Source organism: Pocillopora verrucosa, chromosome 1 (genome assembly GCF_036669915.1).
Source record: "Pocillopora verrucosa isolate sample1 chromosome 1, ASM3666991v2, whole genome shotgun sequence".
Taxonomy (NCBI): domain Eukaryota; kingdom Metazoa; phylum Cnidaria; class Anthozoa; order Scleractinia; family Pocilloporidae; genus Pocillopora; species Pocillopora verrucosa.
Window position 1 is genome coordinate 1,064,353 of NC_089312.1, and position 19,022 is coordinate 1,083,374.

Here is a 19,022-nt window from a genome sequence, read left to right on the forward strand (position 1 = left end):
TGAACTTGACTTTTGTTTCGCGGCAAATGTCTAACTCACCTTTCATTGGCTGAGACCTGTCCAATCAGAGTTCAGCAAACATTGGTGCTTGTTTCAGCACTGCGCTGAGCGACCCTCGCAATAGAGCAGACATTTTGTTTTGTCCTTCTTAAATGAGGGAACCAAACTTATACCATAAACAAATGGATGTACGTTGGACGTTATAAGACATGTTATTTAACGAGTGAAGAGCTTGGACAGCGTCCAGTTAAACCAGAAGCGGGTAAGTTAACGGTGGCTCTTACTGCTCGGAGTTGTATGCCACACTTGTTGATACTGTGAAAGCTTCAAATCATACATTTGTCAACTGGCGATGGTCATTCACAAAAACAACCAACCGGAGGATTAAGTGGCCATGTGAAATTGCGACTCACTTTACGTGTTATGTGATCTATATCCTGTTAAATCACCCACGATATCCGGAATTAGATAGAGGCAAGATCGAGGAACCAAGCGCCAGCTTTAGTTGCGTTACCCTTTGTATATACCAAGCTAAAACTGACTATATTTAGCCTTGAATATTTACCTGAATGAAAGTTGGTGAAAGGAACGCATGATTTTTGTTTGGTGACTAGCAGTGGGTCAGAAAAACTTATCGATCCTTTTTTCTCTGCAAAAGATTGCGCCTGAATTAACTTTTATAAAGGTTAATCTGAGTAAAGTTTGTTAAGGCACAAATGTAGTTATAAGCTTAAAACGATCACATGAAGTGAAGCGTACATTTGTGCAATTCGATCGGGCTCAGTGACCCTTTGTTATTGTAATGACTCTCGCTTTCTTTGTTCGAACTTTATTCAGCTCAACCAAGTCTTCGCACAGCTTCCTGCTGGACATCAAACACTCAAACAGACGCTCGAACTTCTGATCGAAGCTTCGGGGAGGCTTCGAACGCTTCGAAAACGGCCGATTCTTGGAACTGGAGGATGCCCAGTGTCCCGCTTCCAAGCCCAAGCTATTCAACGGGGTAAATTATACAGCATAATCTTTATAATTTTTTATTTTACGGTACGCTGCGGCAAACCCGCTTTGGATCGACGCATTTTTCTTGCTTCCGTCGTGATCATCGATGCATGCAAGCGTAATAGACATAGCCTGATTTCAGACGGGGTGCTTTGCAGTTTTGCAACTCGTTCTCTTTGCGTGTTTGCCGCTTATTGAGTTTGTATAATAGGATCGAAACGACACGGCGCAAAAAGTTAATCGATCGATTACCAATCTTTCCTTCTCACTTCAGGCGTCATACTCCGTATTACACCCATCCAGATGTGAGAATCTATGAGCTCAATCGTCGCTTACAGCACCGGATAGAGGTAAGGCGATGTCAAGGGTTGCTAGCATTTGTTACTGTACCGTGAAAGGCAAAAGCAGATATGTTTTTCACCGCGAGGGTCGTCACGAACTTAGGAAACGATCGTTGGTACTGTCTGTGGGGTCATATGGACAGATTTCACTCGAGTTTAATTTTACAGGGTGAAACTGCCGAAGATTTACACTCGAAAGGGAACTGGCTTGCTAACAAAGGCCTACGATAGCTCTCCATTATTTATTGTAGTATTCAAGTGATGCCAAAATACAATATGTTTTGCTCTTTGTACCCAGTAAAGAGATAAAGTAATATTGATCGTGAGGTTTTTGATTTGTGAAATAAAAGGAAAGCAAGGAGGTTGCAGAGGAGTTGTATCATAGCTTTCCTAACCTTTACAGTCCGTTAAAATGAATTTTATTAGGCATACAGTCAGATAACGATATGTCCATTCCAAAATGAATTTATTAATGATCTTCAAAACATTATTAATGCCTACTTAGTATACTTAACAATTGCTGAAATATTCTGTCGGTAGTTTAGCCCATTGTTATCATGTCACTTGTCAAACTGCTGTTACTGATCCTTTTAGAGAAATATGAGAAGCTCTTCCTGTTTAAGTTTTTCTTCCCTACTTCATTGATAATGCAACCAAGCCCATTATTTACAGCCAAAATACATACCAAAGAGAAGTTTCACCACAAGACAGTCTAAATGAATATATAAAGTATCATCTGTAATAGCTAAGCTTCTGAACATGTTTAATACTAGGAAATTTTACATACCAACCTTTCACTTAACTATACAATTCAATTTCTTAGAGTGAAACTTAATCCACCTTGTTTTGAAAACACAAGTGTAAGGAGTGGTCCATATATATTTGGGTCAGGTAAACCGAAAAGTTACCACAAAAATTTATATCACAGATTTAAGAATTCCATTGACAGAATATATCATTTCCTATTACTTAAAGTGGTAACATCTTGTACTCCATGAAAACTTGCAAGGAGAGGCATTTATGAAAAAAGATTTATAATGTTTGAAAAGAAATGTATCAAGAACAGTGTGGAGAATATTCATAACGATGTTAGGGTGTTAAAGGTTAATGTCTGCTAATCTCTTTTTATTTCAGGATGCTGATAATGTTTGGTGGGATGCATTTGCATCAGAATTTTTTGATGATGACGCTACCCTGACATTAAGCTTTTGCTTGGAAGATGGGCCAAAAAGATATTGTATGTCTCACTTAGAGCCTCTTTAAATCCTTAATGACCACACCTTTATTCATATTTTTTAGTCATTTTTGTTAACTTTTTGTTAACTTTTTTACCCCTTTACTTGGATATAACTAGATTTGCAAGACTTGAATTTCAGAATCTGGTAGAAAATGCTGGGAAAATATGTCACAGTCTGTAACTTCCTAAATATTGATGAGAATAGTGCCATATTTATTGTCCTTTTTCTGATTGGTCTATTTATCTGTTAAAGCAAATTATTGTTAAATAGGAGAAACAAAACTTTGGGTGAATAGAGAGAACTGTAGGGCTGTGTTAGCCTCTTTTCACCAGCATAAGCATGTTTGGGATTTTCTTGGAGGCCACATTTGGCATCATGTTTTTTTAATAAACACATATTTAGCAAAATTTGAATTAAAAAAAGGCTCCTTGTATGGTTCTCTGGAATGTCTAAACCCTGTGGAGAGATTTAGGAATTTAAGAAACTTAAAATTTATGGAACTTAGGATGAAATCTCTTAAGGCATTTGCAACAATATACAATTTTATATGTGAGTGTGATAGAAATATTTACAGGGACAGTGCATTGCTCTTTAGTCTCACACTTTTAATGTTTTTTTTCCCTTTTTTTTTTTAAATTCTTTTAGCTATTGGACGGAACTTGATTCCAAGATATTTCCGAAGTATATTTGAAGGGGGAGTCAAAGAACTGTATTATCATGTGGTGCAGCCAAAAGAGTCCTACCACAACAACACTAGTACAATAACATTAGACTGTGAAAATACAACGATGATTACACATCATAAAATGCCAGTCTTCACCAAGGTTTGTATCACAGGTGGTCTGCTCCTTGTTGGGTGGTCATAAGTTTTGATTAGGTAAACATAAACACTTCATAACCTTGTCCAAATTGAGGATTAAAAATCGAAAATTTGTCACATGGAGAAGCTTTCCTTGTAGTAAGATAAGATGTGGTACAACAGATACAAAATTAAACTTTCAATTCAATAGTGACAACAATTCTTAATTTTAGTGACCTTTGTGTGACAGGGTACAGCATCTTACATGTTAACCCTTCAACTTCAAAGATCTGGTTGTTAATTGTCCTCTCTAGTTGTTACACATTTCCTTGTAAATTGGTTACAAGAATTGGGTGTTAGATCAAGATTACAACTTTTACTGGATTGGTTTGAGTATTCTCATTATCTCTTTGCCGACCAAAGTATGGATGTTGCAGGGAGGAGTTGCATGTCTATCTCTTCTGGGTTAAGATTCAGTTCACATTTGTTTGGCCGAAGTGACTTCAGGGAAAATGAAACTTTAAAACCAAATTTTACAGTTTTAGTGTAAACACAGAAGTGACCAACCAAATTAGCAGAAACGCTTCTCAGCCATCTTATATTCCTTCCATCCTAAGCACTTATTGACATGATTTAATTTAGTTTGAAGTCATTGTTCTTTCCCTGTGAGGTGATTAGTCAAATTGATTCATGAGACCCTATTAACAGTAGTGACACAATAATTTTCAGCCATAGCTGTACTTATCTATATTTTGCATTGGTTGAAAGATTGCGATATACAATATGTATTTGCCCTCCAGTAGACAAACAGGATGGTCCCATTGACTCTTAGAGGGAGGGTTGAAGGGTCCATATCCCCTTTCCCCACCAGACTTCTGATGGAATATTGATATTTTTTATTAGATTTGTCTAATGTCTAATTGCAGGGGGGGGGGGGGGGTGGTGGATGGAGATTGTTTGGGAAGTAAACCTCCCTCCCTTGATCCACCCCTGATCCTCCTGATATATTAGACTGGAATTTTGATCTATTTATGTTTAGTAATGAAAGACCTTTTTTGACAAACACCTTATACATGTGTGTTCTTGTCATGTCGCAGGTTTGTACAGAAGGCCGTTTGTTACTGGAGTTCACAATGGATGAACTGATGAGGATAAGAAACTGGCATTTTGCCATTCGGCATTACACTGAAATGATCCCACGGAATGTCATTGTTGGGGCTCAAGATCCGAACTTTTTGGATCAGTTGTCCAAGAATATTACAAGACAAGGAATGACAAATGTCACCCTGAATTATCTAAGGGTAAGAATGGGGAAATTTATTTTGGAGAAGTTCAGGTCAAGTCATAAGGGAATGTCATTTCTGAACTCAGGTCATTGTGGTCTCTTTATGGGTTCCCTCACAGCACACCCAGAAACATTCACTGAATGCTGAAATGTGAATTTTAACATGACCTTTTTATGTTTTTTAATAACTGGTTCTTCTTCTCAAAATACTGTGGTCCTGGTATATAAAATAATGTACAACTCTTTCTTCATAAAACTTTTTTCCAACCTTTTTTGTTAAAATTTTTTTGTGATGAGAGCTTTGCTCAGGCAGCAAACCGATGTATGAGTGATGCAACACACCCATGGCTATATAAATGTGATAAAGGAATATTCCCTAAAATCTGCTATACAAACCAGTCGGTGCTGATAATTTGTTGCCTGTGTAATGTTATCCTTCTGGCTTTCCCATTATGATTCTTTCTAAAAACAAACCTGTTGAATTTCTTACAGCTTTGCGTCATTCTGGAACCAATGCAAGAGCTCATGTCTCGTCACAAAACCTACAACATGAACCCCAGAGGTGAGCTACTGCAAGTCTCATGATTTGAACCTGTATTTAGTTCTAAGCTGTAAAGAGACTTTTTCCCATCATTTTTTTCAGATCTTAATGAAGGATTGAAAAATTATGTAAAGATCTTCATATTAAAATAGGAGTTTGCGAAGCTCATCTGAAGTGGCTCAAGAGATATTGATTAGGCATCCAATAAGATTTCAAACAAGTATTCTTAAAGGAACAGATCATTACTAATCCAAAAAGACATCATTTGTTTCTGTCGTTTGCCAAGACTTTTCGTATAATGTTACTCATTTATCTTTGATTATCTATGCAACATGCATAATATGAAATAAAACTTCAAATGTTCAAACTTTAGACAAAAATGATTTTTTGTGTCTGCAGATTGTTTGAAATCCACTCTTTTCCAGAGATGGCAAAGAATGTGTGCCCCTCCAGGTATTTAGCAAATTATATTATTCTGCTTTTTTCGTTTTTTCAGAATTTGAACTGATTTCTTTTTAGAATTTGGCATAGCATTTTATTTCAAATTTTTGGTAACTTTGCTCTATGGTTTCTAATTTAATTTAGAATGTATTTAAATAAATTGTGATTGCCCAGGTTTAGTTAGTTCTGAAGAGGACTACTGTTGGTAACAGAGACTGAATTTATGACACACTGAGCAGAATTCATAATAAGAGGCTGATGATGATTTTGCTGGGGGTTGTCAAAATGATGATCATTGAAACAGTCTTCTACAGGACTTCCCTTAACTGTATGATCAAACATCATGAGAGACAGTTTTCTTTTTCAGTTTCCAACACTTTCCTGTAAAAAATGGTTTGTCAAAGTGAGTTGGAAACTAGCAAATTTTTCTGTCTACTTTGAAAAAGGTGCCAGCTATTCCAAATGTCTGTGGCTAAATATACAGCATGGAAGCATGACATTTATAACCCTTAGTGTGGCATACTTTGCATCACAATCTGGTCACTCAAAGTCTTTTTGACAACCCTGAAAAAATTATAGTATGACTTATGAAGGAAAAAAAACGAAGTAAACTAGAATTGTAATACTCAAGGATAATTCAAAAATGAAAAGTTTGAGAAATAAAAAGTATACCTTTAAGTGTCCAAAGTGTCTCTTAGATAAGATAGACAATGAGGGTATGCAGAACAAGCAAGGGATTAACCCTTTAACTCCCAAGATCTAATTGTGAATTCTCCCTTCTAGCTTCAACTCATTCCCTTGTAAATTAGTAACGGGAATTTGGTGATAGATCAAGATAACAACTTCTACCCGTCTAAGTTTGAATATTCTCATTACCTGTTTGCTCAATAATGTATGGAAATTATAGGGAGAAGGTACATTTTAATCACTTCTGGGAGTTAAAGGGTTAAAGGAAATAATTTGCAAAATGATTACCATTTTGCACAAGCTGAGCTAACTGATTGATCCTGACATACATATCTTTGCAAATCTTACCACAGATTATAACCAAGGCAATGAAATGATGTGGCAGCCAAATACTCCGACTACACCAGGTAAGGTCTTGTTTTGCCTAATTTGGTTTCACTCTGTAGGTTTTGCTAACTTAGTATTATTTTCCTTTGATTTTATTGATTTCCTTTTTAGTTTTAAACATAACATGTTTGTATTGGTTGCTTGTGTTTAGCAGAATTCCTTTCATCATTCGATAAGGTTATCCTTGTAAGGTTTTTGTAAACTCACTATCAGGGCTACTCAGAAAATATTGCAAGATTTCCAAAGTAACTAATTTTTTGGCATTTGGCCAAAGTGATGGTTAAGAATATTGATTTTTTTTTTTAAATTTTCTTTTTTGGCCAGTTTACTTTTAAATTTACATTGAAGAGTCCAAAGCCCTGATAGTCAGAACCCATATGCCCAAGATCAGTTTCTTTTGAGCCATGACAAAAATGTCCCCAATGGCCATTGGTGATGTAAAGTTTGTGCATGTTCATTAATTGCTCAAGCAGTTGATGAGATTCAGACAAGAATGCTCATAAGACCTGTCATTCAGGGCCTTTATTGTGGCAGTGTAAAGTCATGTAAATAAGTACTCAGCTGAGAAGCCAGTACTTTCAGCCCCTAAACATGGCCACCCTGGTTGAAAGACTGTTTCATGGCAGCTAGGACTGTATTTTAACAAGGAGCCATTTTTTTAACCTATCCAATGCATGTAAGTCAAAAATGGCTGCTGGATGATGATCCTAAATTAGAAGAGCACACATCTTATATATACCTGTTTTACCCCAAAGGATCCCCTTTTCCTAAACTTCTTGAGAGAACCTTGACTGGGCAGCCTGCTTCCAAAAAAGGTTAGCCTCAGTTCCAATCTTAAACAGTGTTTGATCATAGGTAGACTGGCTTGGTCAACATAGGGTAGCCAACGTTTTTTCCACAGGAAAACCAGCTTGATACTTGACTACGATCGTCTTAAGGCCTTTTGTCTGGGGAATTTTGCAGTTTAATTCTGTTTTAAAAATGAATCAGTCTTAAAGAGTCAAATCTTGTGGTCAAACACTGTTTGAAATCTTAGAGAGAGCATGAAATACTTAAAACAGGGATCCAAACTGCAGCTGCACTGTGTATTTTTAGTAGACATTGCAGACAACATTCAAGTGTCTTCTGTTTTTCAGAAACCCAACTGCACAATTGTAAAGCAGATTTGGGCTCTTCTGTGCCCTGGTTGATGTTTTTAAAGCATCTTATCCTAGTGTTACCAATTTCCCAGAATTGACCTTTTCAATTAATACAAGGCTGTTGCAAAAAAAGTCTGCTATATTTTGCAACAGTGCAATCATTGTTTCGCTGAAAACGTTTCGCTGTTGAAGAATTTTCCGTATTAAGCAGGCGTTTAAGTTAGAAATATTGTAAATAATTTAGTTTTTCCAACTTTATTGCAAAAACAAAATAAAAATCCCCTAATCCGCATATGCAACACATATTTCCAGAGAATTGCTATCAACATTCAAGTCTACCAATTTTCCTGAGGTCTCTTCACCATGTCTTAATAGGAAATATTTTTTACAAGTTAGTCGCGAGCGTTGGAGCAAAAAAAAATTGAAGTCTAAGTACCTGTTGAGAATTTTCACCGTGGACTTTTCCATTTCCAATTCAGAGATTTTAGTAGAGATATCCTTTATCCTGTAAAATTTATTTCCACGGAGTTAGGCCTCGCACTACGTCCTAAAAAGAGGAAGACATGAGGATATAACCCCAGTCACTCCCCACTTTATGGTCAGATGTTGTATCATTAAGCCACAGAGAATTCTGTGGTGCGTCAGGTCATTTGAAATGGGACGCGCGTCTTTCATACTGCCAGAGTCGGCAGTGTCAAAAGCGTCCCGAGCGAAGATAGAGTAAAAATTTTGAGCTTAGACCCTCATCGAATAAAGAATGTTGGCAGACATTTTTCCTGAGCTTAAGTAAAACAAAAACCTGAGAATTCAATAAATTCTATTTTTGCTAGTGGATTAAGTGATAATGGTAACTATAGGGTGACGGTGAAGATGGGAGACATCTTACCCGCAAGCAAGCTAGTAAGGCAGCAGTTTAAATTGTTATCTTCATCAACTCACTCTAAACCGAGGGTTCCCTTTGTGAGTTTGTTTTCTTTCTTACTTCTCTCCTACAATTCCTGAAATTAATGAATTAAGTTTCTTGTTTCCCACCAGCAGAAACGCCTCGTGCTACGAGGACAAGGCGGAAACGGAAACCTACAAATACAAACTCATCGACCCCTAATACTGGGATGAACAGCACTTCCAGCAAAAAGAAGTCGCCAAGTGCGTCCGGGTTTACTCTGGCGACCCAGGATGTAATGGTTGTCGGCGAACCTTCTCTGATGGGCGGCGAATTCGGAGACGAAGATGAGCGGCTCATTACAAGGTGAAATGTTGTTCTGTCATTGATAAAAAGAGGTTAAGCCGTGCTCACACGAGTTAGTTTCTCGTAACAATTGGTGCAGATGTCAAGGGAACTTTTGTTTTATTCATTAGCGAAGAAAACGTGTCAGTAGTATTTGATAAAGAAAATTTGCTAAACCCGAAGTTAAGTTATGGGTGTAGTGTACTTCAGAACCCAGTAAGTTTTACCTGCGCTATCGAAAGTATTATAAATTTCAAAAAAACTGATCGCGTTTTAAGGTTTCAAGAATTGACTTCAAGTGTGCTTAAAATTCGATTATGGAGGCCGCCATTTTGATTCTTGCTCAGCAACCTAGCCACTCGCCTTCGACGTAAAGAACACTCTTTTCCCAGGACACGACTTCTTGTTCAAAAACCCACGTCGGTGTCTACTAAGGATAAAATATTGCGTTTTCGTTTCATTGTCGAGCAACATTAAAGGAAAAGTTGAAAAGGAAACCAGCTAGTGTTAATGCGGCTGTTGAGGAAAACGTAGAAGTTCCAATGAGACCTTGCACTACTGCTAAAAAAAACTAGCAGGCTTCGACGAGATTCGAATTAATGTGTGGGAGCCAGGTACTTAAATCTAGTCGAAGCCTTGATTTTCGTAGGCTTCTTTTTAATAGTAGTTTATTCCCTTATTTGAACCTCTATAATGTTATTTGAAATGTTACCGTAGGTAATAAGCACAGATAGTTCATTTAGATTATTCTTAACCCTTTGCACTCTAACATCAGTATGTATATTCTCCATACTGCTCTCTATAAATTCTTAAGGTCCTGACAAGGAGAATTTGTTTAACAGTCGAGCTTTTTTTAGTTGGTGATCATTTCCTATATTCTTGTTACTCTTATGGGTGATTCAGGGGTGATATTGTGAGGAGAATTTAGATGTTAGTCGCTTCCAGGGGACAGAAGATTAAAATGTGGGGTGTGAATATCCAGTAACGGTTCTTCTTCACTTCAGATTGGGTTGTGATGATGGTGAGAGCAGTTTCCTTGACATTAGGCCCTCGGTGAGTGTTTATCCTCCCTCTCGCATTAATTTACCTCTGACAAATAGATAATGAGCTGATGATCCAAAGACTTAACACCTCGCAGAATTTGTCCAATTACGATAAATGTAAATAGGGGATCATTTGGTGAATGCGTTTTAACTGTTTCCTCCCTTTGATTTACGTACTGTAAGGTCGATATTCACGAGCCGTTTTATTTTAAAATTGTGTTATTTTGTCAGAGGGAAATTGAAGAGGGAGGGTGAACCGAACGACAACTCTGACCTTGCACTGTATTTAAAGCGATAGAAGACTTTTTCTTTGTGTGCAAAACTTCGTCTGTCACGAAGGGAGCTGGAAGAATGCGAGATAGTTATGCTTATCCGCGTTTCGGGCTTTCCTTACTTTCGAGAGTTCTTCCAACTTTGCGATGGTTACATAACCACAGAGAAGAGTTATTTTGCTTTCAAACGATATTTCTCAAAATATATGTGATAATCGAGAACGTCACATCCGCGTTTACATACCCTAGTCTAAACGCGTGTATCGACCAATCAGAAAGCCCGTGGTATCTCTGTTATTGTTTGATAAAAATTGCAGATTAAAAATCGAAGTAACACTCGAAAATTATGATCTTAGATTTCGCTTAAATGAAATATTATGACAAACATTTGTCGAGATCCAACGGCGTTGTTTAATAGATTCACATGAGACAAGTTTTCTAAATGTTGAGATGAGTATTGCACAAAGCGGTTTCATCAACAATTTACCCCTAAGTGTTGTGGGAGAGGCCGGGAGAGGGATGTAAGACGCAAATTGAAAATTTTTTATTGAGATACTGGAGATCAAGTGTTGGAATATTTCCCTTCTCGCGAATGAAAGGGAAAAGTTTTTTTTTTCTTTTCTTTCGTAAGTTCATCTTAGTCATTGCTAAATTTACACGAGTACTATTTAGAGCATCCGTCGTGACCAATCGTATCAGTGATATCTTTGATTTCCACTTTCAGACTGGAGAACACTCAGTATGATGCCAGCAATGGTGTCGGCGACGACGGAGACTTTGGTAACAGCCCTATGAGTGGAAGTCCAAGCCTTTGGAGTGCGGACAGAAAACCTACGCAAGACGACAGTGCCGGAGACTGACAGAGAAGCACTGGCCACTGTTATATTCCCCCCAACCTCAAACACCCCCCCCCCCCCTTCATTGAGGATGGACATCACTATTTACCCCCAGTCTGCAGATGCCCGTTTTAATATTACGCTTTGTTGACCCTACTCGGTCTGAGGACATAACAGGACAGTTGTACTTGAAGGCCACATCAGACCTCTGGTCACAAGTTTGTAAACATACACTCTGTAAAAAGAGGTTAAATGTAGAGATTTTATGAGGGATGTTTAAAGATATTTATGCTCTTTCTGGTGAAGTTCTCGCTACAGAATGATATAATTATGACTAGCCATCGCCCTCTTGTATTCACTGTTTATTAGTCAAGTTTACCGACATAAAGTATTTTGCATCTTTTTCTTTTCATGAAAATAAAAAAAAAGGTCTTTGTTCTCATGGTATTTAAGTGACAATGTTCACGAAGCAGCTACGTATCAGACAACGATTTGTTTGGAGCGGGGTGATATTTCTGACTTTATCAGATTTGTCAAACTGCTTCCGCAGGCGTTGGGCTCAAGTGTCTTAACTCAAAAAACCAGTAAAGTAATCTCGATGACCAGTCAAAATAAAGGAGTGTTGGCGCCAAAAAACGCAAGTCGTTTTTTTAATCTTGACTTTGCATCTGATTGATTAGGAGGGTGGCTCGAGATTTCTGAACAAAGACAGAAAGAAGAAAAGGAAAAAAAAAATAGAAACATCTTCACATAATACATTTCTTATCCTAAGAATATCATTTAAAGCAAAAAAGAAAGTCATTCATCTCAAATTTTGAAATTTCCGAAAGGTTCGCGAGAAGAATTTACTAGATGAGACTTACATCAATAGATTAACCAATAGATAAATAGCCCAAGAAAAATATTAGTAGAGTAAAAAATGGAAAAACAAGTGCTAACCTCCCTAAGAAGAAGTCTCCCTGCTTTGGAAAGAACAGATTTACTAAATGATAAGTACTCTTCTGTTGATTAAACGCTGGAACAGTTTGAGTCGATCACAACACTCCATTAATAAGATTTTGTTTAAAAAACAAAGCCTTTTCTAGTTTGCGGACTTTAGTTTGCACATCTGCAGGCCTCATTTCTATGCGGTCTGCCAAAACACCCAACAGCTCTTTGTACGAACTATGAAAATAAGTGTCCTGATCAGCATGGTCTGCTGAGTAACAAATGTACTTCAAATCGTTACCCTCAACTGAACCACTCCCATGTACAAATTCCACGTTGATTCCACGCGAATGCATTTTGTCGAAACAACTTCCAGTGCCACTTTCAGGGTCGTCCACATGTCTGCACGTGGCGGGAAAACTTGTAACCTGGGGCGTGTCCGTACTACTGAAATCCTCGTCCCGTTGTCGTGTCATTAAGCTCTTGAACAGTTGTGCATACCTGCTCTGGCTCTCCTCGTTCGTGATTCGGTTCGCACGCAAATTTTTCTGTTGACTTCCGGTGTAAACGCGGTCGGCTGGCTCCCACGAACCACAAATGTCCGATTTACAGAACGCGCTGTATGACGTAGGGTCACCAACAAGTTTAAACTGTTCATCTGTCCAAGGAATACCATTATGAAATTTCTTGGCCTCGCAATGCTTCCAGCTTTTCAGCCAATCAGTGAACAGGGGAATTGTGTGACAAGTTCCTTCATTTAAGCTTGATCCCATGGATGTGGCTTTTTCTTCCTGGTCCCTACGAGTCAGGATTTACAAAGTATATTGACCCTTTACACCCCAATATCAGTCAGTCAATATCAATATCTTCTCCATACTGGTCTCTATACATTTCCTAAGGTACTGACCGGGCGAGTTTATGTAACAATCAATTTTGTGATCATTTCTTTAATTCTTGCGACCCTAATGTTTGATTCACCAGTGATATGGCAAGGGAAATTAGATGTTAGTCACTCTTATAGGTCAAAGGATCAGATAAGGCCTGAAATAATCACACTCCACACAGCAATCAAACGTCTGCGCATGTAAAAAATTTGTAATAGTACAGGCTGTCAGAATCAAATTGTAAGTGATAAACAACTGCACAAGTCGGTATGCCATGGTGTTTAAAAAGCGTGTTACTTTTTTTTTTGTTTTTATGAAGCATAACAAAAATGGGAATTCAACAGGATACTCGCCATCAATTAAGCGTTGTGCTACTAAAGTCTCGAGTTTTCCTTTTCCCAACTGTTGTTTCATTTCACATATTTTTTATTAACGCAGCAACTGTAGTCTCATTTTACGTAGCAGCTGTGACCAAATTAACCACATGGATTTCAATTTGCCGATTGCCAGCTACAGTCGTCAAACTAAAAATTAGAATTACTGATTTGATCCTCAATAAGTTAACTCTATGCATGCCTACCTTGAAGCTTCAATCTTTGATTTTTGTTTTTCTTTGTTCGTTTTTAGATATTTTGTTTACAAATTATTTAGTTTTACTTGTGCTTACTTTTCTGTTTTGTCGTCAATTCCGTAGCAGAGTTTCAAGGCAACAACAATGAAAGCCATAGCACCAGCTTCAAGATTTGGAATGGAGGTCTGGAGAGCTGGGTGGATTTTGGTTTTAACTTTTACCTTTTCTGCTAGTTTGCGCACTACACCATGAAGAAAACCTGTTATAAAACACACTGACAAAATAAGACAACTGCTGGGTAGTTTCAGCCCACGGCATTATAATCTATTCTGCGTCTAATGATAGACCCCATCTTAGCCTCTTTTGGGCAACTGTGTTAATTTTTTAACCGCAAATCTTCCGCATTTTTAATCCCTCCTTACCAGAATTTTTCTAACCCAAAAAATCCCGAAAATTTGCGATCCCGATCTAGTAACTGATGAAAACGCAATCCCATAATAGTCAATCCAATTGTGAAAATAAGACAACTGCTGGGAATTTTTTGGCCGGCAGCATGCGTATTTCATTTTATTTGCTTTTCAGGGAAGTTCAGGGTGAGTGACGCTCCCCTATCACGCTTACCGCGCGCACGTCTTGCGCATCTGCTCGGGAAGGGGAGGGCCATATGTAAAAAGAATATGCTTGTGAAGCAGGCTAGGTATCTTAAGTCAGCGTGCTTAACAGAAATAATAGCTTTACCTTAACGGTACTATCTTTCCATTGAGAGATTGCTGTCGCCATTGCCGATACAGAGAGCTCAGTTTTCTACTGGTTACAAATCAAATGGGAACAAAGGGAATTTACCTATAGACATTTCACAAGTTTGCTCACGTTGTCCACTGTTTCCAGATCGAATTGGAATTTGGAAATGTTGATTTTGTGGGGGACAACGACGAGAAGCCACAAAAAACTCAACCCATGTGACGCTAGGGGCCCACTTCTCGAACGTTTTGGTAACTTATCGGGCCCGAAGCCATACTTCAAAATCAAAATTTTGTAAATAGAGAAGCAGGTTATAGCACTCTAACTGGTCCACTTTGTTTCTTAAGCTGATAGTCTTATTGTATAATTCTTAAAACTTTTGAAACATCCATCTTGAATGAAAACAAAAGAGCAGCAGAGAGAGGTCCGAGACCATATTTTTAACTCAAAATTTATACATAAGAGAAGCAGTTTCTACTACCCTAACCAGTAGATTTTGTTTCTTTGGCTGGTAATTATTTTATATCGTTTTCAAAACCCCGGATGGGAGGCGAGAGCTCTCCGCTCCCCCACGTGCTGGTCTTAGAATGAACAAGGAATTTTTCAAATTACCTTCGGCTAAGCCTCTTGCGTTGATTATGAAATATCATAGAGTCTGGTTGCAGTGAAAATTTATCCTACAGCTGTTTCTCACCTGGGAGATGCAGATCTGTGATAAAACGTGCAGTGTAGGTGGATAATTTAGGTTCTGGAAAACACGGAAGTTGCAATAGTTTTGCAATCCTTGACGCATGTCGAAGAATGGACGATACTGGGGGAACTCTGGTAAATGAATTTTGAATAACTAGTGAGAGGAAGATTTATATCATGATAAGAAAAGCCAATAAAATTTGAACGAAAGACCCAACCACCTGAAAAATTCTGCCTGACTTTGTTTTCATACTTTCATCAGACAAGTAACTTTTCATTATTTTTAGTGTTCACATCTCAGTTTAACAACTTACAAAAACTAAAATATCAAAATGAAGTAAGTGAAGAAACTGATTTTTAAAGTTCACTTACATGACTGGACATAAACAGCTAAAATCACCAGAACCAAACTTCATGTGCCCAGGGATGTGTCTTGTTGTCTGGAAGTATGGAAACTGTCCTTGTTTGGCCCATCTGGTAAATAATACATGTACACTGAAAGTCCTTCTCCATTTGAGTTGGTTGGTTTGAAAATATTTTTAAGTTATGATAATTTGCAAATTTTTTTTTTCAAAAATTATGACTGTAAAGAAATTTCCAAATCTTAAAGCAATCACAAGAACACGAGAGTAACAAAAATGACACCCTACACTTATGTTTAAGTTTAAGTTTTATGTTTAAGTTTATATCTAAGTTTTCAATACATGAACCTACCTAATTTAAAAGCAATGCAACTTTAACTTCTAGAGGCATTCAAGTCTCATGTTAAATACATGAGTAGTAGTCCCTCCTTTTTGGTGAAATCTGTGCAACAAGTTAAAAAAAAAAAAATTAAAAAATCAGCAAACACAAAATTGATGTTTACACTCTGGGAGTGAGGCACAGTGTGCCAACATCAATTTTGTTTTTGCTAATTTTTTTAACTCTTACAACCAATTTGGCTGAAAAGGAAGGACTACTTGTAGTCTTTGTTGTGAGAATGAGGTTGGATTAAAATTGGTTGTGATCAGCAAACACTCAAAGACAAGAAAGAACATCACCCTTCATACCTACCTCACCAAGTCACTGATAAAAACTGGTTCATCTATCCACAGCAAGCCAAGATAACAAAATGCTAAGGTGGACTGAAGGGTAACATGCCCGCACAACACTCCTCTTTTTTTTGTTTGACGGCAAGTCATGGAACCAATAAATTCGTCTTCACTACTGTCTGAGACATCATCAACATCCATCTCTTTATTGTGGCAGAGAGAAGTCCAGTCATCACCTGGATTCAAATCATCAGCATCGTCGTCATGTTTTGGCAATGCTTCTGAAGGATCATCACCTGGAGTGCAAGGAAAAAGTATGAAAAAGTAAAATACTGGTGAGGTACTAGATGTTAATTTCAAATGTATCATCTAAGTCATCCATTGACAATAGATGAACATGGGGGGCAGGGTGGGGGGGCTGACAGGTTAGAAGAATCAAGAACTGCTTTTGGGTCTGCTGGTAACCATGGCAACCCTGTGAGTAACATTCACAAACCGTTAAGTCAATAGAAGATCTACAAATTTTTGCAAATGAGTACACTGAGTTCTCAATGGCTTCTGGTGAAATCTTCAATGTGACACTGACTACTTCTGGGCTATCCAATTTCTTGGTCATGGATTAAATGGGAGGAATTCTTATATCTTCAATACAGCTGAATCTAGAATACAACACAATAAAAAAGTCTGTTACTACCTTCGTAAAACTCCTCATCACTAAAGTGTGAACACAGTTCTAATTCATCATCATCATCTGATTCACATGAAGGATCCAACTTTCTCTTGCGTCCACTCTTATTTCTTTGATTTCTGTTTAAGAGATTAGCATCTCGCTGGTAAAAAATTGAACCTTTGGTTGGTACAGTTCCCTGAGGAGATCCAGTGAAGGCAATTTCAGTGACCTGCAAATACTTGTACCACAGCTTGAAGACAACATCCTAGTAGAGGAAGAAGACTTTGAATGAGAGATTAAAGTTACATGGGATTGGATGGGTTTTGCTGCAAAATATCCCTGTGATCACTTAATACTCAACAGAATGATGTGAAATAGAAACAGTGTGCCATTTGCAAGATTTCTGAGCCTCTGTTTGAGATGAGGGTCTGTTCCAAGCCTTTAAAGAGAAAATAACTCTATTGAATTTATCTTTAGAGAAAATGAAACTTATGTTTTCAAGGCTTGTTTTTGGCCTTCTTTTCAGGCTTCCAGACTTTAAAGTAGCCTATTATTACTTGGTTGTTGGCATTTTTTTAATGCTCGAGGCTAAATAAATTGAATATGTACTTCAAAACATGGGTCATCATCCAAATCTTATCCATGGTGTTAAATTTGATTGGCCCTGATGGCTTGTTTTGATTTTAAAAATACTTTAATTTTCTGACACTCAATCAAAAACTGCTCTTATCAATTAAAAAAAAAATAGCCTGGTAAGAAATTTGGGTATTCTTGCATATGACCACCAGAAAGCTTTAAATATAGGAGAAAAAAAAAAACAAAAAAAAAACAAAAAAAAAAAACAGAAAGGCAATAGAACTGTGAAAGAAATGGTTCATGGTTACGTCAGTGGGAAGAAATAGGTTTCAGTTCAATTTGAACCATCAATAAAATGCCCATCAAAAAATCAGTTTGAAGCTTTCACAATTTTTCAATAATCAACTGAAGATACTATGTAATTCCTTAGTTTTTTCCTTCCTCCTATTAAACCATTAATGAATGAGATACCTTCAATGCATCATTGACTCCAAGTTTTATGAGATAATCCACTTGAACTCTAATGATGTACTGATACGCTTCATACATGAACCAAGGTTTCCCTTTATCTGCAACTGTTGAATATATGGGAAAGTAAAAAAGCCAGCAATTATAACTAGTACAATAATCATCTGCAAAGTTAACACCTCAAGAAAATCAATGAAAAAGAATCTCTTTTCCTGGAGGAAAACGTAGAATAACAACTCTTTATTGTAACTGACACAGCTCAGGGCCCAAGTGCTACTCCTCTCTACGAGACAATCACTTAAAACAACTGGAGAATTATCATAATTAACAACAAAAAGATCAATAGTTAACCCAAAGAATTATCAAACACTGAAAGAGTGGAAAACATAACCTTATAATTAAACAAGTAATGCACATTTAATTTATAATAAACATTTTTTTTTAAGTCAACAATATTATTAGGAGGAGAAATTGACTCACAAAACTGTTTCTGTCTTCCACCTTTGCCCTTCCTTGATACCTGCAATCGGCTATCAACTCCAGCTTCATAAGGATTTGCTGCCTCTTCATCTCTCATATCCTAATTAAAGATGAAATGCAAAAAAAATCAAAATGAAGAAGAATTACTACTGCACATTATAACTGAGTGTTTAAAATACCTTGTCAAGCCAATCTGGTTATTCTCTTAGTCATGAGTGAATTTTCCATAACAGCGAACTTTCATTATCAAATCTTACCTCTGAGGATTGAAAACTCCCTACCCATGCCCCTGCCCCTCTTTCGCCCGAATTCGAGGATATGTTATTTTAGGTCATGGCTAACCATAAACCAATACGTCACTTGTGTTCGTATACAGCGGTGGTTAATTTAGACAGGAAAAGGGACAATTCCATTCTAATTGAAGAAGCCGGGAGCTTTTTGGTTTTGTCGTGGAGTTTGCTGTGAGGTATTTGTTAACGCCGTGACAGTTGTGGGCCACAGTGAAACACAGTGCTTGTATCGATCGTGAAAGACATTTTAATACAAAGGAAAAGCTTGAAGTGGTTACCTGAGACTGAGTTCCACAGCTTTGGCAGTAATACAGTCCATCAATACAGTCAAAGACTTCTCCATCGCACAAAACACACGACGGCATTTTTTCAGATTTGCCTCCATTTCACTCTTGTCATGTATGGCCCAACGTATCGTCTCCTCAAATGCCCAGTCCTTCGCGGTTGAATCCGTACTT

General features: G+C 37.5%; 2 protein-coding genes across 7 annotated transcripts; one reads left to right on the plus strand and one right to left on the minus strand.

The window, feature by feature from the left end:
- The first annotated feature begins 104 nt into the window (after positions 1-104).
- Positions 105-11,683, plus strand: LOC131785426 (LIM domain-binding protein 2). Of its 5 annotated transcripts, XM_059102316.2 has the most exons (13): positions 105-262; positions 838-1,003; positions 1,274-1,349; positions 2,475-2,577; positions 3,224-3,402; positions 4,475-4,678; positions 5,155-5,224; positions 5,603-5,656; positions 6,685-6,738; positions 7,474-7,533; positions 8,893-9,106; positions 10,090-10,138; positions 11,125-11,683. In XM_059102316.2, exons 1-13 carry the CDS (start codon positions 187-189, stop codon positions 11,143-11,145), a joined length of 1,326 nt encoding a protein of 441 aa, XP_058958299.1. In that variant the 5' UTR covers positions 105-186; the 3' UTR covers positions 11,146-11,683. The 5 variants fall into 5 exon arrangements, with proteins under 5 accessions (XP_058958299.1, XP_058958295.1, XP_058958296.1 ...); XM_059102312.2 differs by lacking the exon at positions 10,090-10,138; XM_059102313.2 differs by lacking the exon at positions 10,090-10,138 and having other exon boundaries at positions 8,896-9,106.
- A 141-nt stretch (positions 11,684-11,824) lies between these two features.
- Positions 11,825-18,962, minus strand: LOC131785425 (TATA box-binding protein-associated factor RNA polymerase I subunit B). Of its 2 annotated transcripts, none has more exons than XM_059102311.2 (9): positions 18,843-18,962; positions 18,275-18,374; positions 17,798-17,901; positions 16,775-17,015; positions 16,103-16,376; positions 15,422-15,523; positions 15,054-15,181; positions 13,715-13,859; positions 11,825-12,961 (listed from the first exon to the last, which is right to left on the minus strand). In XM_059102311.2, the coding sequence occupies exons 1-9, from the start codon at positions 18,927-18,929 to the stop codon at positions 12,271-12,273; spliced, it is 1,872 nt and encodes a 623-aa protein (XP_058958294.2). In that variant the 5' UTR covers positions 18,930-18,962; the 3' UTR covers positions 11,825-12,270. The 2 variants fall into 2 exon arrangements, with proteins under 2 accessions (XP_058958294.2, XP_058958293.2); XM_059102310.2 differs by having other exon boundaries at positions 13,715-13,877.
- Positions 18,963-19,022: the final 60 nt, after the last annotated feature.

What these genes read in the sequence shown, in the direction of transcription:
- LOC131785426 (XM_059102312.2), top strand. Translation starts at nt 187, where the DNA reads ATGTACGTTGGACGTTATAAGACATGTTATTTAACGAGTGAAGAGCTT. An exon ending in TCCAGTTAAACCAGAAGCGG is followed by an intron (nt 263 to 837) that starts GTAAGTTAACGG and finishes AACTTTATTCAG; the next exon opens with CTCAACCAAGTCTTCGCACA. An exon ending in GCAGCCTGCTTCCAAAAAAG is followed by an intron (nt 7,534 to 8,892) that starts GTTAGCCTCAGT and finishes GTTTCCCACCAG; the next exon opens with CAGAAACGCCTCGTGCTACG.
- LOC131785425 (XM_059102310.2), bottom strand. Translation starts at nt 18,929, where the DNA reads ATGCCGTCGTGTGTTTTGTGCGATGGAGAAGTCTTTGACTGTATTGAT. An exon ending in GAGTCAATGATGCATTGAAG is followed by an intron (nt 17,016 to 17,797) that starts GTATCTCATTCA and finishes TTCCTCTACTAG; the next exon opens with GATGTTGTCTTCAAGCTGTG. An exon ending in ATTGACGACAAAACAGAAAA is followed by an intron (nt 12,962 to 13,714) that starts GTAAGCACAAGT and finishes CCTGACTCGTAG; the next exon opens with GGACCAGGAAGAAAAAGCCA.